At 40.6% G+C, this 27,925-nt stretch overlaps 1 protein-coding gene across 1 annotated transcript; it reads left to right on the top strand.

Annotated features, from left to right (window-relative positions):
• Positions 1-1,007: 1,007 nt before the first annotated feature.
• On the top strand, positions 1,008-27,925 carry LOC137091665 (gamma-aminobutyric acid receptor subunit rho-1). The gene is made up of 10 exons (XM_067456294.1): positions 1,008-1,364; positions 8,420-8,470; positions 10,332-10,438; positions 11,305-11,372; positions 13,987-14,210; positions 17,066-17,148; positions 17,296-17,436; positions 20,879-21,031; positions 21,928-22,124; positions 25,946-27,925. The coding sequence occupies exons 1-10, from the start codon at positions 1,249-1,251 to the stop codon at positions 26,240-26,242; spliced, it is 1,437 nt and encodes a 478-aa protein (XP_067312395.1). The 5' UTR covers positions 1,008-1,248; the 3' UTR covers positions 26,243-27,925.

The following is a 27,925-nucleotide window of genomic DNA, read 5'->3' as shown; positions in this document are numbered from 1 at the left end:
CTGAGACTGACTGAGCTCACACACACAGAGATCAGCCGGCCTCAGGACACACACACACTCGCACACATTCGGCCCTCAAAAATTATGATCACAGAACAAGAAAAGTACATCACCCATTGGACACACACCATTCAAAACCAGCACAAACTGGAATGTTATTCGGCCCTAAATCGAGAATACAGCGCAGCGCAGTACCTGAGCTCAGTGAGGGACGTGAGCCTCAGGAAAACCCTGACGATGTACAGACTCAGCGAGCACAGTCTGGCCATAGAGACGGGCCGGCGCAGACAGACCTGGCTCTCCCGTGAGGACAGACTCTGCTCGCACTGCATTCTGGGAGTGACAGAGACCGAGCTGCACTTCCTCACAGAATGCACAAAATACAAAAATATTAGAGATCATTATTACCCCCAAATTAATAAAATATTCCCCCATTTCAGCACCTGTAGCCCAACCCAAAAACTGAGCTACATTCTTGGTGAAGAAGCCAAATGCTCAAATATAGCTGCAAGATTTGTATCCTCTTGCCATCTCCTGAGGGACGAGCAAACACACAGCCCATAAACACACACCCTCTCACAGCCAATACACACTCCCTTTAGACCTGCACCCATGTATATAGTGTATATATGTTCAGCCTTTACATGTTTTCTATATTAAAATTAGCTTGATTTTCTTATCATAAATCTTTATTTATTTTACTATTCATATTTTGTTGTTTTTATTATTAATTTATTTTATTATTAACTTATTTTATTATTAATATTTTGTTAAGTTTTTATGATCAGTTGTTACAAATCACTTTATGTTGTCTTAATGCTTTGGCAATGCAAAATGTATGTTTTTGTCATGCCAATAAAGCTTCTTGAATTGAATTGAATTGAATTGAGTGAGAGAGAGAAAGAGAGAGTGAGAGAGAGAAAGAGAGAGAGAGAGAGAGGAGAGAGAGAGAGAGAGAGAGAGAGAGAGAGAGAGAGAGAGAGAGAGATGTATCATTAGGAGAATTGGTTTGGGGCGGTGCATGGCGAGCAGAGCGCATCCGCCACGGCTGCAGGGATCAAATCTGTGCCATCTGACGCTCAAGGATTTATGGGTTTAGTCCAAAATTGCTTTTCCCAGCGTGGAGATTAAGCTGTGTGTGATGTTGGAGCACAGAGCTCCGTGCTGCAGCACTGAAGAGCCGATGACCGCGGGAGGAGCGCTGAGGCTGGCTGGGCTTGAGGAGCGCGGGGAATGTGAGCGCTGAATATGTGCAGCATGCAGCTGGATACTGTGCTCGTGTTCATCTGCGTCTGTCTGCTGGGCGCCGCCGGGAGATCGGCTCACAAAAGAGGTCACAAACTGGAGACCTACAAGCAAAGCAGGTAATAATCCTGTTGTGAATCGTGCAAAGGACGGAAATGCACTCTGGTGGCTCGCTTGCCAAATGCGCTGTGCTTTCTCCCATCATGAAGCTTAACGCAGAAAATGTATTGTCGTTTTAAATGCAACTTTCTCATTGAGTGGTGATGTGTTTTCCCCCCTATAGCCTACTTTGATCGATATCAGGATTATATCAGTGTCTGAAAGTTTGGGTTTCACCCTTGTGTATCCAGAAGGCGCTAGAAGCATCATCCCTTAAGATGCAGTAATCAGAGAGCATATGGTGATTTCCCGGCAGTTTCTAATCAGCGATCATCATCTAGTTCAGTGGCTGTAAACATTTAACTCGGTTTGATGGAAAAGCAGCTTTCGTCGCTACTGAAGCCTCGGGCAGCTTCCTTTAAATCATCCTCATCTCAGTCAGATTTCATGGCATCAACACATCCCAAAAAAGTTGTGCCATGGCCATGTTTCCCCCTGTGTGTCATCCCCTCTTTTTTTTTATATCAGTCTGCAAACGTCTGGGGACTGAGGAGACGAGCTGCTCAAGTTTTGGAATAGGAATGTTGTCCCATTCTTGTCTAATACAGGCTTCTAGCTGCTCAACTGTCTTAGGTCTTCTTTATCGCATCTTCCTCTTTATGATGTGCCAAATGTTTTCTAATGGTGAAAGATCTGGACTGCAGGCTGGCCATTTCAGTGCCGGATCCTTCTTCTGCGCAGCCATGATGCTGTAATTGATGCAGTGTGTGGTCTGGCATTGTCATGTTGGAGAATGCAAGGTCTTCCCTGAAAGAGATGCCGTCTGGATGGAGCAGATGTTGCTCTAGAACTTGGATAGACCTTTCAGCATTGATGGCCTTTCCAGATGTGTAAGCTACCCATGCCACACACACTCATGAACCCCAGACCATCAGAGATCAGCTTCTGAACTGAGCGCTGAGAACAACTTGGGTTGTCCTTGTACTCTTTAGTCCGGATGACATGGCGTCCCAAGAACTTAACATTTTGATTCGTCTGACCCCAGAACAGTTTTCCACTTTGCCACAGTCCATTTTAAATGAGCCTTGGCCCAGAGGAAACGCCTGCGCTTCTGGATCATGTTTAGATATGGCTTCTTCTGTGACCTGTAGAGTTTTAGCCGGCGACGGCGAATGGCGCGGTGGATTGTGTTCACCAATGTTTTCTGGAAGTATTCCTGAGCCCATGTTGTGATGTCCATTACAGGAGCATTCCTGTGTGTGATGCAGTGCCGTCTAAGGGCTGAAGGTCACAGGCATCCAGTTTGGTTTTGACCCTTGACCCTTACGCACAGAGATTGTTCCAGATTCTCTGAATCTTTGGATGATATTATGCTCTGGAGATGATGATATCTTCAAACTCTGTGCAAGCAATTTTTCTCTGAGAAACTCCATTCTGATATTGCTCCTCTATTGTCCGCCGCAGCATTGGGGGAATTGGTGAATCCAAATATATTATCTATATCTATATATCTATATTCTATTGTGAATAAAATATAAGTGCATGTGATTTGTAAATGATTGCATTCCTTTTTTATTTACAATTTGTACAGTGTCCCAACTTTTTTGGAATGGGGTTTGTAATATTCTAAAGGATGTTTTGTGCAGCGGAACAGGTTCAGTGGGTTCTAAATAGAACTCTGGTGTTCTTGACTTTGTGTTTATGCCAAATGTTCTATATAAGGAGAAATGTCTTACATGATTGAACAATAGTAATGTTTAACAGGTAATTTCATCTTTTATACTGATAAAGTATGTTTACGAGCTGTTTAAATAAAATAAAAAAAATATGATAAAATTAATTAAAACTAAATTCATAAAATGATCCCATGATGGGAAAAGGATAGGTTCAAAAAGTTCTAAAATATGTCAGTCAATTCCAGCTAATAGAGTCTTAAATGGTCCCATTAGGCCAGGGCTATTCAACTCTTACCCTGGAGGGCCAATGCACTGCAGAGTTTAGCTCCAACTCTAATCAAACACACCTGAACATGCTAATCAATAGCTGTGTCTCATTTCGTTAAATTTCGAAGGCTGCGTCCTCCGGAGGACACGTCCTGTGTAGGATGCAGTATACGGAGTGTCCTCAATCAGTATTAAACGAGACGTCCTTTGTAGGACACGCAGGCAGGAAGTATCACGTTGCTATGCCAACACGTTCAGCCTCGTTGCGCTCTCAGGCCAGTTTATATGAATGAAAATTATTTATAACTTGAAAATTAACTTGTTTCTTGTCTTGACAGCAATGTACTGTTCTAAACGTTTAAAAAGCACTAAAGTGTTGTAATCCTGTTAACCACAACTATGTTTGAGGTAATAGAGCTTAAAAAATAAAAACAAGCTTGAACTTACATTTTAAACACCACACCTACGCTCGCATGGATATCTGGCAGTGCTGCAGTTTTTTCATATAATATGAAAAAATATATATGACGGCGACGCAAAGAATTGTGGGTTGTCTCAAGCCGCGAAGGCTACACCTCATGCACACTCCAAAATCCTGTGAAAGAAGGACGCATTCGAAGGTCGCATTTGGAGTGTCCTACTCACTTTTTTGAAATGAGACGGCCTTATGACGTATGCGCCCTTCGAATGCGACCTCCGGAGGACGCGGCCTTCTGAAATGAGACACAGCTAATGTCTCCAGGATCATTAGAAAATCACAGGTAGGTTGATTCTTAAATCAGATAGATCTATTGGAGAAGCAAAATGACTCAAGATATTACTTCTTTAGTAAAAAAGTTTGTTTTTAAAACAACAAATATCTGCCAGTTGATTCAAAAAAATCTACTTAATTCAAAGGGAAAACAAGATTATTTTCCTGACTCAATTGGCAGATATGTTTAGATATTTGTACTGGAAAACATTGGAAGAACATAATTTTTGTGTGTGGAAACCGCAATGCTAGTAAAGAACCCTTATTTTTAGGAAATGCGTGACCTCCTTGCGCTGTTTGAAGCAGGAACAGATGATGGCAGATCAGTGTTGTGTTGTGGCAGTGGAGGAGACACTGCTGGTTTGTTCTGGGGAACAGAGAGGATTTCTGCTGAGCGGATTATTAACCAGCTGCTGGTGAGCGACCGCAGCCTCTCTCTCTCTCTCTCTCTCTCTCTCTCTCTCTCTCTCTCTCTCTCTCTCTCTCTCTCTCTCTCTCTCATCCAGTAACATCACGTCAAACATCACAGCCTGCTTCTGCTGCTCTGTTCTTCAGCTGTCGTTTGCACATGATGACGAGGATGATGTGCTTGAATTAAGCTGAAAAACAAAGATGCTTCAAAAACAGCTCAGATGCATGTGATGCATATGAGGAAATTATGCTGTACAACATAAACTGGAATTGACTGAAAAAGCCCAAATGGTTGCAATCACAATCGTTCAACAATGAAGTGTAAAACCGCTCAAACATCCCTGTGCTTCTTTGTTAAATACAGCGGTGGACTAAGAACACAAATCAAGTACTTCAGTAAAAGTACAGCACTGGCACTTTTTCTCTGCATGTCACCACGGCTCACTTCGCTTTTCCACTGTGTGGTATAACTTGGTTCGGCACATTTTCCACTGCAGTTAGTGCCGCTTTAAAGTGGGTGGGATTATAGAGTGATCGTTGTAATTGTGCCGCCTCTACTTCTCTGCATGTGGGTATTTTTAAATACAAAGAAGTTTGTTTCAAAGGAGGCCAAGGACAGCGAAACAAAATACTGCTAAAAAGAGTAGGCACTCGTACAACAATACGCTTTTGATTTGGTCGACGGTGCACAAGGGAAAGTTGATCTTGTGGTACTATTTAAGCAAACCGTACTGAGCCGTACCGAAACGCACCATGCAGTGGAAAAGTGCCATAAGAGCTTTCCCAAAGGCTTCAGGAAATAGGTCCTAACACCAGCTAGAGTGGGAAAATGGTACAGAATCCAGTTTGGTTAGAGAGAGAGAGAGAGAGAGAGAGGGAGAGAGGGAGAGAGAGAGAGAGAGAGAGAGAGAGAGAGAGAGAGAGAGAGAGAGAGAGAGAGAGAGAGAGAGAGAGAGAGAGAGAGAGAGAGAGAGAGAGAGAGAGAGAGAGAGAGAGAGAGAGAGAGAGAGAGAGAGAGGGAGAGGGAGAGGGAGAGGGAGAGGGAGAGGGAGAGGAGAGGAGAGGAGAGGAGAGGAGAGGAGAGAGAGAGAGAGAGAGAGGAGAGAGAGAGAGAGAGGGAGGGAGAGGCGAGACGAGACGAGACGAGGAGAGACGAGGAGAGGAGAGACGAGAGGAGAGGAGAGACGAGAGGAGAGGAGAGGAGAAAGAGAGATAAAGGCTGTCCAAACCCGAGGCCATAGCCATGTTTGTAAACAGGGTGCAGAAACGCAAATCTTCTCTCTTTACGAGCACAATTTCCCATTCACCAACAGAAAAACAGATTATGACAAATACCTTATTACCGAGTATCTTTGTGTAAACGTTAAAATGTATTCACTTTCGAAAGGCTTACCTTCAAGAAGACAAGAAATGAGACTGTCGACGTTTAATTCCCCCTCCGCCATCTTCAGTGCCGAGTTCTGCATGCAAAGCTTCCAGCAACGGACGCTATTTCGTAGTTCTGAAGAAGGATTTCTGTGTCCATTAAACCAGACTCTGAGGAGATACAAGTTCAAAATGTTGATGATCAAATTAGATCCGAAGACTGGACTCTAAAGGGTGTATACTTTCACATTTCCATCCTTCCTCTACACAGGGAGTTCCTGAGGTTCGTTTTTGGGGCGAAGTGTACCAGTATCGGGTTCTTCCTTTCAGCCTAGCATTATCCCCCTGGCCATTTATGAAGAGCCGGCTCCTCTGCGGCTCCAGGGTATATACAGTATAGCGGTTGGGGTTGAGACAAAACTCCAAGACAATGCTCTTACAGAGTCCATTTTGGCAGCAGTGTCATTGCAAGACGGTAATCCTTTACAGTCTGGGGAGGAATCACGTAGGGTTGCTCGATTTGGGGTCTTTGGAGATAGCTTTATTTCTAGATCTGAAATACTACCTCCCAGTCCTCAGGGGCTACCATGTTCTTGTTTGCACAGAAAATACGTTAGTAGTTTCCTATATAAATCATCGGCAGGTGAGGGTCTTTGGTTGTTCCCTCTGTGCAGACTGGCACACCAGATATTTCTGTGGTTCCAAAGCAAACTGATTCCCCTTTAGAGCAGTTTAATCCCTGGGCACCTCAATGTGGGGCAGACATACTGTCGAGACAGAGGCTGAGGCCCGGAGATTGGAGACTTCCCACAAGATGATCTGTTTGTGTTACAAGAGGCAACTCAATGTATGCTTTGTTTTTCCCTCACACATCCAACTCTTCTTGGACTGGATGGCATGGTTCAGACATGGCAGAGGCTACATCTGTACGCTTTCCCCCCAATTGGTCTGCTCCCAGGAGTACTGGGGAGAGTTTGCCAGAACAGCATCAGTCTACTCCTTGTTGTCCCAGTCTGGCCGGCCAGAGAGTGGTTCTCAGACTTTGACATAGCTGCTTTGTATGCACCTTTAGACAATGGGTCTTTGGGAAGACACAAGTTGGTAACTTGTTTCCTTCATGGCACTTTGAGGATGAGGCCTGCGGTTCATGTGAGAGTTCACTTGTACTTGGCTGTGGTTTTAGAGGGGCTGTTTCTGTACCCTTAAAGCCTATAGGCTGTGGGCAAATTCCAATTGGAAGTGAGTATCCTTATGCCCTGCTCACTCCGAAGGGCAGAACATGACCATAAATGATCACATTTTTTCCTTGAAGTGACCATTGCATGTCACTAATGGACCTGTGGAAGGGCCCTTTGGGATTCAGATGTTTACTTTAGTTTGGAACGCTTCTACAAATGGCATCCTCTCCCGAAGTGCCCTTCAAGGGAAAATAATATTTGTCTCTGAGAAATTTCTCTCTTTGATGATGATCTTGTTGGCTTTCACTTCTCTTAAGAGGGTAGGAGATTTGCAGGCCCTGTCAATTGATGCTCCTGCTTGGAGTTTTCACCGGGGAGGGCAAAGATTATTCTTCACCGGGGCTACGTGCCTTAGGTACCATCGTACACAACCGCATATGATTCTGCAGGTCTTCCATCCTCCTCCTTTTGTGTGAGCGGACCAAGAGAGGCTGAACTTACTGCCCCTTTGAGGGCTCTTGAGATTTATGTTCAGAAAACCTCCTGATGTGGAAGTGATGATTTGTTGCCTATGAGGCGCGCAACATGTCCTCGTCTATGTTGGTAAGAGCCCATTCTACCAGGTGTATGGCCACTTCAAAAGATTTATTGTCAGGGGTCTCCCACCAAGAAGTCTGTGATGATGCAGGCTGGTCTTCTCCTCAAACATTTATATGATTTTATAGTCTGGACCTGCCTTCTGTTCTAGGCCCTCGAGTACTCCTGCCCTGAGCTTAGACAGTTTTACATCAGGACAGGAACTTGTCAGTATGGCGCAGTGAGCCTTTTGTTCCCCATAGCGTCATTTTTGGATCTTGAAAGGGAACGTCTCAGATTAGGCATTGTTCCTTGAGAAGGGAATCTTTACCATACACCATACTGCCTTATCCCTTTACCATACTTTCTGCATACCTGCTGTGAGTGGCTTGTTTCAGCCTATCAGAAGCGGACGCTGCTTTGTTCGGGTATCCCTTATCGCTTTTGTGGTTTTCGTCACATGTCACGGGTGATGCAGCAATTATTATAATTATGATTGCACTTGCTTCAGATGCAGTCTCACAGAGGTGTTCCCCATAGCCTCATCTTTGGATGCAGTGTCTCACAGTCGTAATCTGAGACAATTTTGTTCAATTCAAAATAACAAGGACCAACATAATTTTATGAAATATAGAGGAGAAAATTAAAAAATTTCCCAAAATGAAAATACAGATACTTGGAAAATGTAGCCACTTAAGTACTGTAAGAAAGTTAAAAAATTCTTTGTTACTGTCCTGCAATGCTCTCAAATCCATTTAACGCATTTGATCATGTTGTTTACATCCACAATGCTGAATTACTGCAGGTTTTGGTGATATGGACGAATTTCATTTCATTCTTTTCCCTCACAGATTACGGAGAGAAACAACACGAGTGGATGGAGGAAACCACAAGTCTGGCAGGTGCATTAAGATTCAATATGGATTTTTATAGTGATCTTACAGTCTTTTGTTAGTATTGCTGTTTGAAAGACTTCTTGAGTTACGCTACATATTTAGATTTAAATGTATCTGTCTAGCCTGACATGCTCATCCTCAGCTCTAGTCAGAATATGAGTCTGATGCTCATTGGGCTGTGATTATGGGGCGTGTTTCAACCCAACCAGGAAAGACATCAATTGGACAGACCGACAACCAATCAGAGCAATGAAGCGACGCATTGTCAAATGTCAACAGAGCTCAACTGCACTGTGTTGCCAAGTCCACTTTTCTCTGCGGGTTGTTTTCTATGTCCGGGGGTTGAAGCAACTATTATGTGATATATAGACGGTGACCCATGAGTGCGAAATCTAGCATCAACCTTGCCAAAATAACACACATTTTACCCCCAAACGCCATTTTCCAAGAGAACCCCCCGAGAAGCTATTGTTTAGGGCTAGTTGTTGGTGGGTTTTGTTGTAAAAACTTTGCGACCCTGTCTGCAGGCGCACTGGAATAAATGATCTTTGCCAGTGTTTAAAAAAAAAAAAAAGAATTTAATGATACACAGAGTACTTTCCCAACATGATCATTACTGAGAGAAATAGTGAAGGTGATGCAGATACAAACAAGCTCTCCGTTTAGGATTAGAACAAATAAAATCCAAGCCCCTTTGATGACGTGATGATTACGGTACTGTTGATCATCTGTCCGTCATCAGCTAAAGCCCGCCCTGATGATCTCATTGGTCAGTTTCTGTTGATCATCCGTCCGTCATCTGCTAAAGCCCGTCCTGATGATCTCATTGGTCAGTTTCTGTTGATCATCTGTCCGTCATCGGCTAAAGCCAGCCCTGATGATCTCATTGGTCAGTTTCTGTTGATCATCCGTCCGTCATCTGCTAAAGCCCGCCCTGATGATCTCATTGGTCAGTTTCTGTTGATCATCCATCCGTCATTGTCTAAAGCCCGCCCTGATGATCTCATTGGTCAGTTTCTGTTGATCATCCGTCCGTTATCGGCTAAAGCCCGCCCTGATGATCTCATTGGTCAGTTTCTGTTGATCATCCGTCCGTCATCGGCTAAAGCCCGCCCTGATGATCTCATTGGTCAGTTTCTGTTGATCATCCGTCCGTCATCGGCTAAAGCCCGCCCTGATGATCTCATTGGTCAGTTTCTGTTGATCATCCGTCCGTCATCGGCTAAAGCCCGCCCTGATGATCTCATTGGTCAGTTTCTGTTGATCATCTGTCCATCATCGGCTAATGCCTGCCTGATGATCTCATTGGTCAGATTCTGTTGATCATCTGTCCATCATCAGCTAAAGCCCGCCCTGATGATCTCATTGGTCAGTTTCTGTTGATCATCTGTCCGTCATCCGCTAAAGCCCGCCCTGATGATCTCATTGGTCAGTTTCTGTTGATCATCTGTCCGTCATCCGCTAAAGCCCGCCCTGATGATCTCATTGGTTACTCCTCTACGGAGTGAGGCCAGACCGAACTGCTCGACCTAAAAGAATTGTGGGCGGGGCTAAGTGCGGCTGGCATCCAGGCTACGATCTGTCATGAAGAGTTGAAGAAACGCAAAAGTGCCTTAAATACAAAGGTCTGGATATTACTCAGAGCAGCATAAGCTAGAATAGGAAGAGAAAATTAAAAAAATAGAGGAAGAAGAATTCAAAAATATTTTTAAAAGGCTTTACGGTACATCGGTATGAGAAATGCATTTTGTCTCTGAAGAAAAACACATTTCTAAGATGATAATCTATGTTGCTTTCGAAGCATTTTATTTAGTTCCCCATTCACACACAGCTTTGTCTAATAGTTTTACTCTTATCACCGTTTTAGCCCGATCTTCAGAAGAAGTCCAGACATGACAAAGTCTCCTATGACCAAATCAGAGCAGCTGTTGAGGATAGATGACCATGATTTTACAATGAGACCAGCGTTTGGAGGTGAGCATGAGCTGCTTATAACATCCAGATATATAAGAGATATCTGCACTGCTGCGCGTGGTTGTGTGGTTAACAATTAATATATTTTGTATTTATGGATGGTTTTAATGATTTAGTCCATGCTATGCAGTTCAACATTTTTCTACACTGCAATGATGTTCTTCCTCAGTATGTTTGTCTTGTTTTCCCAGCACAAATATCTAAGCATTTTTAAATCAAGATGAAAAATGTAAAATGCAGTTTTCACTTTGAATTAAGATTACTTTTCTGACCCCACAAGCAGATATTTGTTCTTGTACAAACTCATTTTGATGATTTTATCAGCAAGACTTAATATCGTCATTTTGCTTCGTCAGTAAAGTTTTTGTGCTGAAAAATAAGCAATTGGAAGAGCCTTTAGTTCATTTTTTATCTGTCTTTATCCCCTGGGAATCAAACCCACAGCATTGGTGCCGTTTGAGCAACATGTTAAATGCAGCTTTACTTTCTACCGCAGAGTAGAGCATCCGTTTCATAACTCGACTCAGTTATACTGGTTGATAACATTACAACACTTTTCATGATCTCTTTGGCTTTGGCTTGTCATGTGTAGAATATTCTGGCTGTAGGGAAAAGGAAAACATCCAGATGTGAGACGGTCTGTCGGTCGGCAGCCCTGTGATCGCTCATGACCCACTTGCATTTGAGCGCCTGTGTCACTGAGCTAAAATAGGCCACAAACAAATCCCGTCTGCTCACAGAACACATTACTCTAGGCACTGTGGACATATTTTCTAGAATGAAATATTTTATGATAATGACATCCTTTCATTTTAATTCATGAGACCGTCATGAAGTGATAAGTAAAACAGTTTTCTCTTCGACAGGACCTCCGATTCCAGTAGGTGTAGATGTTCAGGTAGAAAGTCTCGACACCATCTCTGAGGTTGACATGGTGAGTATTAATTAAGAGCACATCATTATTGATATATTTATTATTACACAAATCCTCTTCTTGAGTTAAAGAACAGATCAAGGTTTGTTATACAGTAATAACCAAAAGTGGTGTCTGGAGGGGATTTTTGTTTGACGTTTGATTAAACCATCAACATATGAGAAAAATAGTATATCTTTTTTAAATATGAGGGAATAACAAAACGCTAAAATTGGTTAAGGTATTTATCTGACAAAATGATTGGGCAAACTACAGCTTTAGTAAAACGATGAATACAACATAATCAGTTATTAATATTTTGCAGTTTCTCTCTTCTTTGTGCATGTGTTCATGACAGCCTGGCCAAGAATTGTGTCACACAATTTGTCATGTTTCATTGAGTTATCACAAATAAAACAATCAACTCCAGGAACAGTGATGTGCAGGCAAGGAAAATTGGCATCTTCACCCTATTCAAATATTAATAAAAATGTGCTAAAGATTTTGTAGTCATATTGCGTAGTTGTGCTTGGAGTCGATGGTAACGCTTTAGTAGTTACACGTAAGTAAGTAAAGTAAGTACGTGTAGGTATAAGGGAGTATTATGATATATTGGGGAGAATAAAGGGGTATCTAACAGGAAAATTAACACATTATTTATACTGTAAGAATTTTTTAATTAAGGGGTAATTATCCATGTTACAGGGTAAATACGAATCTGGGGCTGTAAATTAAAGTGGTGTTTGTTCCCCTCTTGCTTCATGTAGTTACAGGGTAAGTACAATAAACAACACGTACAACATCTGATATCCCTCGGAAACATCTATTTGAAAAACAGCTTAGTTCAAAACAGATTTATGACACTTTTTATATATAAAAATGTTATTTTTCAAATAGATGTTTCCGAGGGATATCAGATTTTGTACGTGTTGTTTATTGTACTTACCCTGTAACTATCTGAAACTAGAGGGGAACAAACACCACTTTAGTTTACAGCCCCAGATTCGTATTTACCCTGTACGCTGTAAAAAATTTAATGTTCAATAAGTCATGACAACATATGTTTTTACATTGTTTTAACTCACATAATAAGTTAAGAAATGTTAAAAAAAAATTATAAGATGTAACTCATTTTTTAAAGTCAGTTTAACAATCTAAGTTGAAATAACTTAGATATCCAATTCGACTGTACTTCATTTCAGAATGTGACTTTTTTTAGCCCTGTAACTACATGAAACTAGAGGGGAACAAGCACCACTTTAATTTACATTCCGCAGTTTTGTGCTAACCCTGTAACTACATGGATAATCACCTCTTAATTAAAAAATACTTACAGTATAAATAATTTGTTAATTTTCCTGATAGGTACCCCTTTATAACCCAGTATTACATATTATTCCCTTATACCTACACATACTTCCTTTATAGTTACACTATAATTGCCAAAAGTTATGCTATAAATTTGCTTTACTTTCATAGTACTTTACGGTCCATAATCTAAAGCGTTAGCAAGTCGATTATTTCATTTGTGATAATAACGCAATGAAACAGGATGTAACGATTTGGTGTTGTAATGACAGCATACTAGCCTGACAAGCCAGAGCCACATCCAGACGTTTGGTCTGGAAACTCCCCAATGACGGCTCAATCAGAGGGGCGGATAAACGGCTGTCTGTCAAACTCCCTCTGCACGCGATAGGATAGCGCTACACCAACCAGAGCAACGAAGGTGAAGCGGAGCTCGCTGACTGATTAAACATTCACCGTATCCGGTCGGCTAAACTCCGAACACATCTTCCCTTCTTCAGAATGACTTCAGTGCCGTTCTTTGTTCTTTTCTCAGAGAAAAGCTTAACTCAAGTCTTCCAGAGTCGCGGTCAAAGCTGATTCGAAAGACCGCCGCTGTTCGCCAGTTTCTGTGTTTACTAGAAGCACGCAAACACAACTCTACCGTAGTCATTATGGCCCGCCCACCGACTCTATACACGATGTGATTGGCCCGGCAAGAGTTTGCCGTTTACAGCTCAGAAGGGTATTGAGAGTTGAGTACACAGGGCAAATGGTATTTAAATAGATGGGGCAATAACAAACAAGACACAGGTGAAATAGGTTAACTAATAATGAGCAGAGGATGCTGGGAAATGAAGTCCAAGAATAACTGAGTCTATGGAAATGAAGCTGCCATCTGCTGGTACATAAGGGTACCGCAGCTGACATGACAAATTGTGTGACATAATTCTTGGCCAGGCTATCATGAACACATGCAAAGAACAAACTGCAAAATATCAATAATAACTGATTATGTTAGCGTATGCTTTTTACTAAAGCTGTAGTTTGACAAATCATTTTGTCAGATAAATACCTTAACCAAGTTTAGTATTTTATTATTCCCTCATATTTAAAAAATATATATATATTTTCCTCATTTAATGATTAATGTAATGGTTCTTATGTTTAAACATTAGAATCGTTACATTAATCATTTAATGTAACACTGATGTGAGTAATCATAGTGCTTTGTGTCGTATGTATCGTTGTACAATACCGTCCCTCGCCTCACTTGAACTGTTAGTGTAAATGTTTTGAATTCTGTGTTAATAAGTCTGCACATTCCTCATCTACTTTTTCCCATCAGGATTTTACGATGACGCTGTATATAAGGCATTACTGGAAAGACGAGCGCTTGTCCTTCCCAAGCACCAACAATCAAAGCATGACGTTCGACAGCCGGCTGGTGAAGAAGATCTGGGTGCCCGACATGTTCTTCGTTCATTCGAAAAGATCCTTCATCCATGACACAACAACGGACAATGTGATGTTACGAGTGTATCCAGACGGCAACGTCCTCTACAGTCTGAGGTGAACCTGCCAGAAACCAGATGTTACGGAGCTCCTCCACTCTCATTCCTGAATTTAACGAAAATTGGCAAATGGCATAAAGCATTTATGAATTGTTCAAGAAATCGTCCATGTGTTCAAGAAATCGTCATTGCCCGAGAAACTGGCTCCAAATATCAGAAATAAACTCTAAGTTGCTGTTTTTCCCCTCCATCATAAATGAGTACCGTCAGGCGAAACACTTTAAACGCTGTTATTTTCTCTTGCTCTGGGATGCTGGTGTTTGGGAACACAATCATAAGAGACACTTCTGGAGGGAATTAAACTAAATCATTGAGATACATTTTTCTTTTGTTTGGTGGGTGTGTCAAAAATGTCGGCCCAATCAGCAGCAACATCCATATAAACCACACAGTATTCAAGAGACAGCTCGTGTAATGGGTCCAAGTATAGTCATTTACAAATGTGTCCGCTGCAGCTCAGTATGCGCAACACTTGAAGATATTAGAAGACAAGACATGTTTGTCTTTTCATCATGAAATGCGAGGCAAATTTTGGATCATAATAATTAGGAACCACGGTTTCCACAAATCCCCTCACACCTTTATTCTGGACAGCAATGGCAGTGACTGTAACATCGAAAATGCTTTGCAGTATTAAAATTGTATTAATACAAATTCAGCTCCAATAATTCTTCAAAAAGATCAAAGAATGGCCTTCTCATCAGAACGGGGTGTTCAACGCACCTCTGTGTTTTGTCAGGGCTGAACACAGCCCTGAGGTTTTGAGTTTAGTTTATGTGCATCTTCTTCTAGAATAAAAAATGATCTGCCTCCATTGAGTGCATATATGTGTGCATTTATTATGCACATTTTTAGAAATGATGCACATCTTGAAGTTTCAATTCAACACTTTTGTAATCTTAAATGCCTGATGAAGGTTCATGAGACCGAAACGTTGCTAATAAAAAGTTTGGTAACACTTTAGTATGGGGAACACATATTCACTATTAACAATGACTTTTCCCTCATTAATCTCCTAATTTACTGCTTATTAATAGTTAGTAAGGTAGTTTTTGTAGCCTTTAAGTTTAGGTATTGGGTCGGATTAAGGGATGTAGAATAAGATCATGCAGAATAAGGCATTAATATGAGCTTTATAAGAGCTAATAAACAGACAATATAATAGTAATAATCATGCTAATAAGCAACTAGTTAATAGTTAATAACTGAACCCTAAAATAAAGTGTTACCAAAGGTTTGTGATATTTTTTGCAAGTACTGATATATGCATGAAAATGTGCAGGATTTCCTTTTATTTGTAGAGATTTTTGGATTTGGTTATCCTTTGTCCCACACACCTATCTATTATCTACAGGGCGATGGTAATTGTGTATTAATCTGATATCCCAAAAGTCAAAATAGGTGGTTGAAAACATGACAATCCTATGACAACTATACAATACAGCTCAAACTATTCAATCGGCAAAGACCATAATTACCACGAAATAGATTTCACCACTTAAAGGGTTAGTTCACCCAAAAATGAATATTATGTCATTAATTACTCCCCCTCATGTCGTTGGACACCCGTCAGACCTTCGTTCATCTTCAGAACACAGATGAAGATATTTTAGTGTAAAGCTGAGAAAGGCTTCAGATAGGCCTCCATTGGCATTCAGTCCATTCCCACTCACAAGACCCATAAAGGCCCTAAACACATCGACACACAGCCCATCTCACTACAGCGGCTGGACAATCACTCTACAATGAGACGAGAATAGTTATTGTGCGCATAAAAATCTAAATAACGATATAATCCATCAAACTATTGAGGTGAACTCGACGCATGCGCGAGAATATGACGCAGCTCCGCCGTTCGAATCATAGCGAATACACGACCCGGAAGAGGAGGAGCGCCGCTATCGCCTGAGTTCACGTCCGAGACCTACACGGAAGACAATATCTTGGCAGATAAAGTCATTATTTTGATTTTTTTGCGCACAAAAACTGTTCTCGCCGCTTGGTACAATTATTGTCCAGCCGCTGTAGTGAGATGGGCTGTGTGTCGATGTGTTTAGGGCCTTTATGGGTCTTGTGAGTGGGAATGGACTGAATGCCAATGGAGGCCTATCTGAAGCCTTTCTCAGCTTTACACTAAAATATCTTCATCTGTGTTCTGAAGATGAACGAAGGTGTTACAGCTGTCCAATGACATGAGGGGGAGTAATTAATGAAATAATTTTCATTTTTGGGTGAACTAACCCTTTAAGGCCTGATATTCAAAACAGTGATGTTTTCTGATGACTCTTTGCTAAGGGGGTAAATAAAAGTTTGGACGTATACCTCTGCAGTGATATGCCCTTTAAGATGAACATGTAAACAATGACATTTCCGCTCATTAACAAAATACATTTAATTCATTATTGTTAGCGGTCAGGTTTTGTTGTGGGCAAAATCCCGTCCATCGAGACCAGGCTAGAAAAACAACAGATACTGAATAACAGTAGCAAGACTCTTCCATGACATGATACTTAAACATTAAACAATGTGCAAACAACTGAAGACTGGGGCCTATGGCACAAAACTAGGATAAGGGATTAAGCCGGGATATCTTGGTGATCCTGGTTCAATTTATCCACTAATATACAGTTATCTTTCGTTATCGTTCTTGGTGTGAGTGTGCCTTCAGAGTACGTTTACACGACAGCTAAATGTTGCATACAGATGACAAGATCCCCAAGATATCCCGGCTTAATCCCTTATCCTAGTTTTGTGCAATAGGCCCCAGGTCCATTCCAGTCCGCTCTGCAATCCACTTCTGATGCATGTCAGCATGAACCCCCAAACTAACTCTTGATGTCTTCTGTGTTGTAGAGTGACCGTCACTGCCATGTGTAACATGGATCTGAGTCGGTTTCCACTGGACACACAGACGTGCTCACTAGAGATCGAGAGCTGTATGTACACAAACACATCACACACTTCCGTCCATGTGAATGTGGTTATGTTGAACGGAGGAATTATGATGCATGTGGGGTTTGGTGCTGGTCAGTGAATATCTGCAGAGATAAAGCCCTGTTTCTGTGATGATGATGTTTCCTCAGACGCGTACACTGACGACGATCTCATGCTTTACTGGAAGAAGGGCAACGAGTCGCTGAACACCGACGACAGGATTTCTCTGTCCCAGTTTCTCATCCAGAAGTTCCACACCACGACTAAGCTTGCGTTTTACAGCAGCACAGGTAACCGCTTCTGAAGAGATGTCTGAAGTGTTTTAATGCTGAAATCCTTCAGCTTGGCTTGACTGTGTTTAGCGCCACCAAATTCTCAGAACACTGCAAGAATGAATGAATGAAGGAGGCATTTATATAGCGCTTTCATCTGTACTAGTGTACACCCAAAGCGCCTCACGATCTTCCTACACAAATATCTAAACATTCATTAATCTTAATAGAGAAGCAAAGTGAGTTCTGCTTAGTTTGGCTTGTACAGTCAACAACAGCATGCAGATCTGCATCCAAATGATTTCAAGATAACTCTGGAACTGTATGCTATTGGTGATAATGAACATTACTCTCCTATGGTCTTTGCCAAAATTTGAACTTGTCTGATTAGTTTTCTTCAGATAAAATCTGAGATAACGCTCTTCAGTTGTGTCCATCTCAGGACATTCATGGACACTGTGCGGTGCAAAGGGAAAGTTTCAACTTCTCAAATTAATTCCTATGAAAGTTAAGCTTCATGAAGTGAAAACGCTCCTGGCTGAACACACGCTGTGAATGACTGCCGCGCCCGCGCTTACCTCAGCTCTCCTGATGAGTGTAATCTGACTCCTGCTGCGTTTGTGCCGTGACTCTCATTCGGCTCATTCACATTATATTGAACACACACCTTCAGTTTTTAATTGTAGTGTCTGTTCTCTAACTGAACTGATTTTATGAAGATGAACGCGGTGGGCAAGTGTTCCAGTAATCCAGTAGCGGTGGCTTTGGGAATGGCCTCACAGGGCAGCGAAGCAATGCATTCTGGGAGTTGTAGTCTTTCATCCACATGAGCCAAAAATGCATATTCTGTCTTCAGAATATTCAAAAATAATTTCACATTTCTACTACATTAATGACCCAGATTAAATACAAAGCTTAATCCTAAATCACTGAAGTAACCCTTTAAATTTAATATAATGTCCGTTCAAAGTTCTTTAATAATGTTTTCAAAACATTAGCACTAAAACATTATTTATACGTCAATCATGGATCATTTTTCTGAAACATTTCAGTTGGACATGTGTCAAATATTTTTTAAACCTTACTACTTACTACTTTCTTTCAGGTGTTTCAGAGAACATTATCCATGGTAAAGTGCCCCTGTTATGCTGTTTTAGAAATGATCTTTCATGTAGTATACACTAGGGCTGCACGATATTGGAAAAAAATTACATTGCGATATTTTTTTCCCCAACGATATATATTGCGATTTTGAGAGCCATCAATCCAGGCTAAAGTCAATAATTACCAATCCATGATATTAATCATTTCAGTAATAAGCAAGCTTCACTACAGGTGACAAAAAGAAATGTTGGAAAGTGTGCAAACATGAAACTAAACCTCCAGTAGGTGGCAGCAGGGGACCGTCTTAATGAGTGAGTCACTGAGTCATTCATTCAAACGATTCATTCAAACACTGAATCGTTCAGTAACAGACTTGTGTTGTTGCTGTGATTGAGACGCGTTACGGGTCTGCTGTGAACGATTTTCACTGCTGAAATAGAACAACAGCACTAAATATTGCATCTAAAATGTAAGTGACTTTAAGTGAATGTTAATTAGTTGTTTATGGAACTGTCATATGAAATCAGTGTCATTTTCAGTCGTGATGGTATTCAGGAGAACGCTCTAGTGTTGTAATTTCTCCTCAAGAGGCTGCACGAGCGTCAACAGCGCGACCTTATCGTCGGTTCATTATATTTATATATTATTATCCAATATCGATCGCCACTTACACTAAATTAATGCACAAACATTCTTGCATTTTGGTGATTCGCTAGTTATTTTTTGTTTTAATTAGGCCGTCAGGCAAGTAAAATTCTCTTACTCTTGTCCCTTCAAAAAATCCACTTGTTACAAGCGTTAATGTCGAGCCCTGCCTTTTATTCGTCGTAAAGAGCTTTGTGGTGCCGTTTTAAGTGATCGACAGAATATCGTTCAGCCCTAGTAAGTAATAAAGACTGGAAGAGTTGGTTCCTGGTGTTCATGTCGAGAAGCAAATCCACAGTGATGAGATCGATACGGTCAAACCCACGCCATCGTTACTGTTCGTATCACTTTGTGTCAAGAGCTGAGATTCAGATATGATAATGAGTGTTTGGTTTCTGACCAATCACAACGTACTGGGCCATCTGACCAATCAGAGCAGAGCAGGCTCTCGGACAGGTGGGTTTTAGAGAGATCCTCGAATCATTGAACATATCTCAAGCGTCTCTCAGACACTGAGAGAAAACTCGTTAGTTAAAAAAAGCAACTGCCTAAGCCTAATAACGTGTCCTAACCAGGCGTGATGTGACGAGGTTTTTTAACGCCAGACCAGACTCGACCTGAGCTCAATCAATCAAAAGTCACAGCCAATCAGAAGATCGTGTGGGTGGGCTCTCTACAAGCTCACCGAATGCATTCACAACTCAATGAATAAGTACAATATCGAATTCCTAAATCTAACACCATTTTAGCACGATTAAAAATACATACTGCATTAATGAAACGTTTTATGTACATATAATAAACTTGTTTGCTCACCTTGAGTTGACGGTTTGAACATGGCTTTCTGTGGGAGCTAAGGTCATGAACGTGATATTCAAATTCACTTTAAAGCACTGGAAATAAAGCACATAATCTGCACTTGTCAAACTTTTTATGTTGTTCCAGCCACAACAGCACAGAAATAAAAAGTGTTTATAAAACAGAATCTCGTGAATCGCCGCTGCGAATGGCTAGTACAATAAAACTCATGATTAACATGGAAAAGACACCTTTTCTCACATGGTTAGCTCACAGTGAAGGCTTATAGGGCTGTTTCAGTATTTGCATTGATTTTGTAATGTTTTTAAGTCTATTGTGAAGTTCTTTTAGTGGATTTTGTCCACTTTTAGATATAATATAATTATTTGGGAATGTTGTTGTTGTATGGCCAAAAGGACTCATTCATTACCATACCATTGGATTTAGTGAAACGCCGGCTTTGATTATGAGAAATTCTTTTAGACTTGGATGCATGTAAACCTGTTTAAAATAACATAATAGGGGCATATAACCTGAAGTTTTTAAAATATGTTTAGCAAAATCACAGTCTAAGCTTTAGTTCTAGTGTGGTGTTTAAGTTATAAACAGACTCTAGCAAATTAAATGAAGTCTGTAATAAATCAACTGCATGTGGAGCCATACCGGCTACGCTTTAGATCTAAGCCCTCTTTCCGCATGCTTTAACCCCTGTTTTTTTCTGTCATGTTGTTGGAAATGTCTAAATGTCTGGCAAAAGACATTGGATTGTAGCACTGTGTGAAGAGAAATGGTGGCCATCTGGCCTTTTCCCTGAGTAACATTAATAATATAGTAAAAATGCACCATGAACGTAACTCACCTGTGAACACCACCGTATCAATGCAGCACTTTAATCCAGATTTGTCTTTTCCAGGCTGGTATAATCGGCTCTACATACACTTCACCCTTCGTCGACACATCTTCTTCTTCCTGCTGCAGACGTATTTCCCAGCGACGCTGATGGTCATGCTGTCCTGGGTCTCGTTCTGGATCGACCGCAGAGCTGTGCCTGCAAGAGTTCCTCTCGGTAAGATAAAACTCATACAGTAATGATAAAATATTATTACACATTCCTTAATCGTTCAGTACTTGTCATGTAAGAAAGAGATTGTATACCAGTACACATATCTAAACATTCTTAAATCAAGCAAAGTGACTCAAAATGTATTAAAATTAAGTTTATGCTTAAAACCAGATCAAATATCAGCAAGTAGTGTCAGAAAAATAATCTTGCTTCTCTTTGAAATCAGATTTCTGTCTCTCCATTAAAAGTCTATTTACCCCAAATTCTGATGCTTCAAAACTTTCATAAAGAACATAGTAAAATAAACGTATTTGAATACTTGTGAGATATGCAGCACGTTTGGGCTTCAGTGAGAACCAATGAGGTTCATTCTCGAGTTACGCATCACGTTTGGGCTTCAGCGAGAACCAATGAGGTTCATTCTCGAGTTACGCATCACGTTTGGGCTTCAGCGAGAACCAATGAGGTTCATTCTCGAGTTACGCATCACGTTTGGGCTTCAGCGAGAACCAATGAGGTTCATTCTCGAGTTACGCATCACGTTTGGGCTTCAGCGAGAACCAATGAGGTTCATTCTCGAGTTACGCATCACGTTTGGGCTTCAGCGAGAACCAATGAGGTTCATTCTCGAGTTACGCATCACGTTTGGGCTTCAGCGAGAACCAATGAGGTTCATTCTCGAGTTACGCATCACGTTTAGCTTAAGCGAGAACTAATGAGTTTTTAGCTGAATAGACTTTAATTGGAGGTACATGTTTAGAATGTTTAGATATTAGATATTTGTGCTGGGATGCAAGTTTATTAGGGTACTACATATTAACAAGACTAAACACAGAGGAAGAAAATCTATTCTTTGCAGTGAAAATCATATCCAACCAATGAATGCTGCTTTCTCACAGGCATCACAACAGTTCTTACGATGTCCACCATCATCACAGGAGTTAACGCCTCCATGCCCAGAGTCTCCTACATCAAAGCTGTGGACATTTACCTATGGGTCAGCTTTGTCTTCGTCTTCCTCTCTGTTATCGAGTATGCGGCCGTCAATTACCTGACCACTGTACAGGAGCGGCGAGAGAGGAAACTCAGGAATCAAGTAAGATGCAACTCTTTGTTTTGCCAAAATAAGGACTTTCTATTAATGGCAGACAAACATGACAAGACGAACAGAGTGATAAATAGACATAAAGAAGAAAATTCCCATTTAGAGCCAGTGTAAGGAAACGTACACCAGTGGAGGACAGTAAGCAATTAGTTTTACTCATTTACTATACTTAAAGGACAACTTTTAAGGCGAATATTCTTAAAGGCGAATTTTTAAGTTTATCTTGATCGTTATATCTTTGTGAGTACAGTCTATAGAAAAATAAACAAACCGGATTGGTCCTTGCAACACGGAGCTGTTAAAGTTCATTCCCAAAGCCCCCACTCAGCTAAAACGGCAGCTTTGGGGGCATAAACGTAAAGGGTGTCTTTGTGCCTCTTAACAGACACAAAATGTAATTAAAATGTCTTTCCAACATGAGCAGGTCCCTCACACAACAACGAGATGCGTTTAGCCACTTAGCCATTGTTTAAATTCATCTGTTTTAGACGGCTAGCTGTAGTCTCGCGCTGATGTCCCGTGGGAACTCCGTTGTAGCCGGAAAAAAGGCAAATAGTCCAGTTGGGAAGAGCGTTGTGTGTATGAAGAAGCTCTGCTCATCGGCGCGTTGGTTCTCCGTATCGAACGTGTCTGAAAGAAACGGTTTTCGACTCTGTCCTGCTGATCCTGAGGAGAGGACCGCTGCACGTTCAGTTACTCGCTCATGCTCAGTATCAGCGGCTCGTGAGTTCATCAGATCTCTCAGCTAAACATGTCTCAGTTCAGTGAACGGTTGGAGTTAGAACAGATAATTCAAGACATTAGTTTATTTATATTCGGAGGGACTGTCACTCATGTCAGAAAGTGAGCGACTAAAGTAACGTGTGCGATCAGCGCTGATTTGAGACGCGAACCGTTTAGATTCAGTCTGATTTGGTGAACTGGTTCGCCCGGTTCACTAAAAAGAACCGGTTCAAAAGAACAATTTGTTCGTGAACTGGACATCACTAGAGTCATGATCCGATCGGGCTCACAAGTGAAGAAGAAATGGTTCGCGTTTGTGCCTTTCTGAATTGTGGCAACAGAATGTGAAAATTTGCAGCGAACACTTTGACAAGGATGACTGCGCGGGATTAGTATTATCTAGGGACCTCTGTGATTTAGAAATGACTCCCCCACATCTGAGTTTTGCGTGGCGCATTCACACGAGATAAGCAAAGCCTGTGATTTTACTCGAATTTACTGACTTCTCCCGGATATGATGTCAAGACTTTGTTATAGATAGCTGTATGAAATCATAAACAGGCATCAATATCGTTTTGATTATTTTATAGTAGCCTAATGAATAAACATAATTTCGTTCAGTTAGTGAACAGACGCCATGAACTGAGCTCAGACCAGCGGCAGGAGTCAGATTTAATTTATCACGAGTGAGAAGCTGACAATATACGGTGGAAGATTGAGTTTCAAAACTAAATGTGAAAGCGCCCATTTAAACGAGCTTGTCATTGTACTTGTCACTGTTCTGTTTTTCATTAAGAACAGTATTGATGTTAATATTAAACACACCATTCAATCAGATTACTCCCAGATTAACAGTCATTCTAAAGTGAAAGTATAATCCGTGTTTGCGCGGCTGCACGGGAATTCATAACGGTGCGCATTATGATTTCAGACTTTTTTCTTCATGAAAGATAAAGATAAAAATGCTCACAGGAAGAAAAAAAGCTTGCAAAAATGATATCTGATCCGCCTAATCCTGGCCAAATCACAGAGATGCCGATTCGCACGGGACTAATATTATCACAGGACCTCGGTGTTCGGCGAAATATGGTCGGTCATTTGCGGGAGAATTTTTACTTTACAAATTACAGACATGGCCGATTCGCACGGGATTAAGATCACAGACATTCTCTGCAATTATTACAAATCACCAGAGGTCCAGATAATACTAGTCCCGTGCGAATAGGGCTTTACACAGACACAACACAGCGGGGCCAGTTGAAGAAAAATGCCATTCCGTGGTTAAAGACGGGTGCAACCCATGTGGAGGTAATGTAAACTTTATTTATCCTTCCATTTGGGCACCCACAGCTTGAGGAAAGATGTGCAGTAATAAAATAATCATGCTTTACACACACAACGCTCTTCCCAACTGGACTATTTGCTTATTTTTCCGGCTACAACTGCGTTCCCTCAGGACTTCAGCGCGAGACACAGCTAGCCGTCTAAACAATGGCTAAGTGGCTAAACACATCTCATTGTCATGTAAGGGTCCTGCTCATGTTTGACAGACATTTTAATTACATTTTGTGTCTGTTAAGACGCCAAAAGACACCCTTTACGTCTATGCCCCCAAAGCTGCTGTTTTAGCTGGGGGGGGGGGGGGGGGGGGGGGGCTCTGGGCATTAACTGTAATAACTCTGCGCTGCAAGAACCAATCCAGTTGTTGTTTTTTTCTTCTATAGACTGTACTCACAAAGGTATAACGATCAAGATAAACTTACAAATTCCCCGGAGATGTCTTTTAAGTACATTTTTAAGTATCTGTGCTTTATCAGAGTATTTGTCTGTTGGGAACTGGTAACGCTTTAGATTACAGCCCGGAAAGTACTGTGTGTGTAAAGCGAATTTACAGCATAATATTTGGTACTTATAGTGTAACTATAATGTAAGTATGTGTAGGTGTAAGGGTACAATATGTAATTTTTGGGGAATAAAGGGATAACTATAAGGGAAATTAGCAAATTTATACTGTATTTTTTAATTAAAGGGTAATAATGTGTGTAGTTACAGGGTAAGTGTGAATCTGCGAGCTGTAAATTAAAGTGGTTCTTGTTTCCCTATTGTTTCAACAAACACCTCTTTAATTTACAGCCCATAGATTCACACTTGCTCTGTAACTTCATGAAACAAGAGGGGAACAAACACCATTTTAATTTGACTGATAGTTCCCCCATTATTCCCCCAATATTACATATTGTTCCCTTATACCTACACATAGTAACGCTGTAAATGCGCTTTACTTATGCAGTACTTTCTGGGGCGTAATCTAAAGCACTACCTGGGAAAAATTGACCTCCAGAGCATAATATAATTATTTTTCATTTCATTAAAAGATATTGTTCCTTGTTATTTCGAACTGAAGTAATCTCCACCTGTATACCCAAGTCGAGACACAATAGCGGTGTTCGATTCGTCAATTCTTTTCAACAAACACATTAAATAGTTTACAAATTGCACTGACGTATTTATTTATGAATTGGACTGATTCGATTGCAGCTGTTCTTGAGTCAATGATCCAGACAAAATTAACCAGAATATTGTCTGAGCTTGAATGCTGTGAAGCATTAGTTGCTAATCCCACATTTTTTTAATAATAATTCTTAAAATTACTTATTTTGTGAACTAAATCTGCTGTAAAAGTATAATATTACGTATAATGGATAAATAAACTGACTAGGATAAATAAAAAACATGGATCATTGATTAGTGCGTTATACTTGTAATACTTAAGTACATTAAAAATCTATTTCTATTGTACTTTTACTCAAGTAATATTGAAAATGAGTGCTTAAATATTTTACTGGAGTAATATTTTATTAGGGTATCTGTACTTCTCCTCAAATACTTGACAGCCATTGATCTCGTGTCTTTTGCAGCATCTCACATTTGACTCGGCGTTCTAAAAATGAAGAAATAAAAAGAAGTAAAACATTTTTTTTAAATATGCATCTCTAGACTTTTCCATCACTGACCTGCATCTCTTGTGTTCTGTGAGAACCGGCCGCTAACATGTCTGTCTCTCCTGTGTTTATGGCTTAACGTTGCAGTTGCCTTGCACATGTGGAATAGCAAACCCAGATGAGGACATGATGATGACCACATGCTACAGCGACGTGGATCCCAACACAACAGGGGCTTACGGGATGCCTGAGAATGGCGGGAGGCAGGAGAGGATCTTGGCCCAGCTGACCCTCGCTGACGGTCAGAGTACAAGTCGTGTCAAAAGCTCACGGGGCTACGTCAACATCTGGATAGACACTCATGCCATAGACAAGTACTCACGAGTGATCTTTCCTGGCGCGTACACCCTCTTTAACATCATCTACTGGTCCATCTACTGCTAACTGGATCACTCCAATCTAGCGGCTCGGAGAACGACTGTGACGACTGGGTCTCTCTGCCTTCTTCAGCCAGCATCTCAAACTCTTCGCTTTTTTGTGTTCTGTTTTTTTTTAAATTTTATTTAATGACAGAAACTTTTTGAGGATAATAGTGATAATAGTGATGTGGATATGTTTGCTCCAGCTCTGAGGTTCAGTCTCATCATGTTTAATTATACAGCACTTTATACCATAGATCACTTTAAAGCAGCAGCTTTACAGTATTAAACATGAACAACAGTGTGTCGACTTTTACTCGCGTCTGACCTCGACCGACTGAACAGAAGAAATTAACCGGAAAAGATTTACACATCATTGAAGGCGGAGCCTCAGAGCCACACCCACCTGTTACATCATCACCACGGACCAATAGGAGTACAGAAGTGTTTACCAGCCGAAGCAAGTTTCTGGAAAGATCACTTTGATGAGTTGTTTCAAACTCCGCACAAACTTTTGTTTTGGCCTGATTTTATTTGAAATGATGAGCGTATTTCGGGGGGGCCTTTAGAAAGCGACAAATATCCCCAGCTAACAAAAATATGTTCTAAGAACATTTGCTAATGTTCCCATTAAGTTATGAAAACATATCTGAATGTTCAAAACATACAGTTTTAAAAATGCTTTTTCTTGGTTATGTGGATGTCATAGGAAACGTTAAGACAATGTTCAATTTTATTACTTTGCAAACATTACGACTGTATTTTCTTTCATTTGACACCATTAATAAGCAGTAAAGCTTAAAAAAGTACTAACAGCCAACTAAATTGTTTTGGGAAAATGTTGCATGAACAATATACTGTATTAATCTTTTTTTTTTGTGCTAACCAGATAACATTGAATTAATGAGCCAACTTTAATCATTTTAATAATTTTTTTAATCAACTTGTGTTAATTCTTGTCTTTGCCGGTTTGTGTGACTGTGTAAATGTACAGCAGCAGCTCTTCACACAAAACCAGATTCTTGAACATAAATACGATTTTCATCATTCAATCATGAAACACGTCTCCTCACACAAGCTGCAGTCACGGCGTTCACAGGAACCTTTCTGCATGATTTTGATATTTTATATTGACAGATAAAACCTTTATAACATTACAATATCTATATTTACTCAAATAATAAATGCTTTTTATAATGTAATTTTTCATGTTTACTATTACAAACTGTGCTGTGTTGATTATTAGGTATGATAAAAAGCATAGTTTATTTTTATGTTGTTTATTTTTATTCGACTGAAGGAAAACAGCATTCATATTGTTTGCTTCTGCACTGTGCTTTACTCTTCTGAACATACGGATGATTTTAAACCTTTGTTTTAATCCGTCTGAAACATGCGTGACCTTTGTTCTCTTTATGGATGGTCTGGTAATCTACGGCGGCCTGCTAATGGATGAGGCTGCGCTTCAGATGCTTCTCACCGGACTCTCTGAGGGTTACCAGCTAGTAGATTTAATTATTATTCGTGTCATGACTCTTAGGATCATATTTCGTGTTTTAGCTCTTGATTTACACTTTTTATGATTGTTGTAGAATTTTATACAAACCCAAAACCATATAGACTCCCTTACTGTAACCACTCAACTCTTCAAAACTAAGAACATGTGACTTCTCATCACACTGACATAAATAAACAGCGTTTTATTAAG

The sequence above is a fragment of the Pseudorasbora parva genome, chromosome 10 (genome assembly GCF_024679245.1).
Source record: "Pseudorasbora parva isolate DD20220531a chromosome 10, ASM2467924v1, whole genome shotgun sequence".
NCBI lineage: Eukaryota > Metazoa > Chordata > Actinopteri > Cypriniformes > Gobionidae > Pseudorasbora > Pseudorasbora parva.
This window is presented reverse-complemented; position numbering and strand designations above follow the sequence as displayed.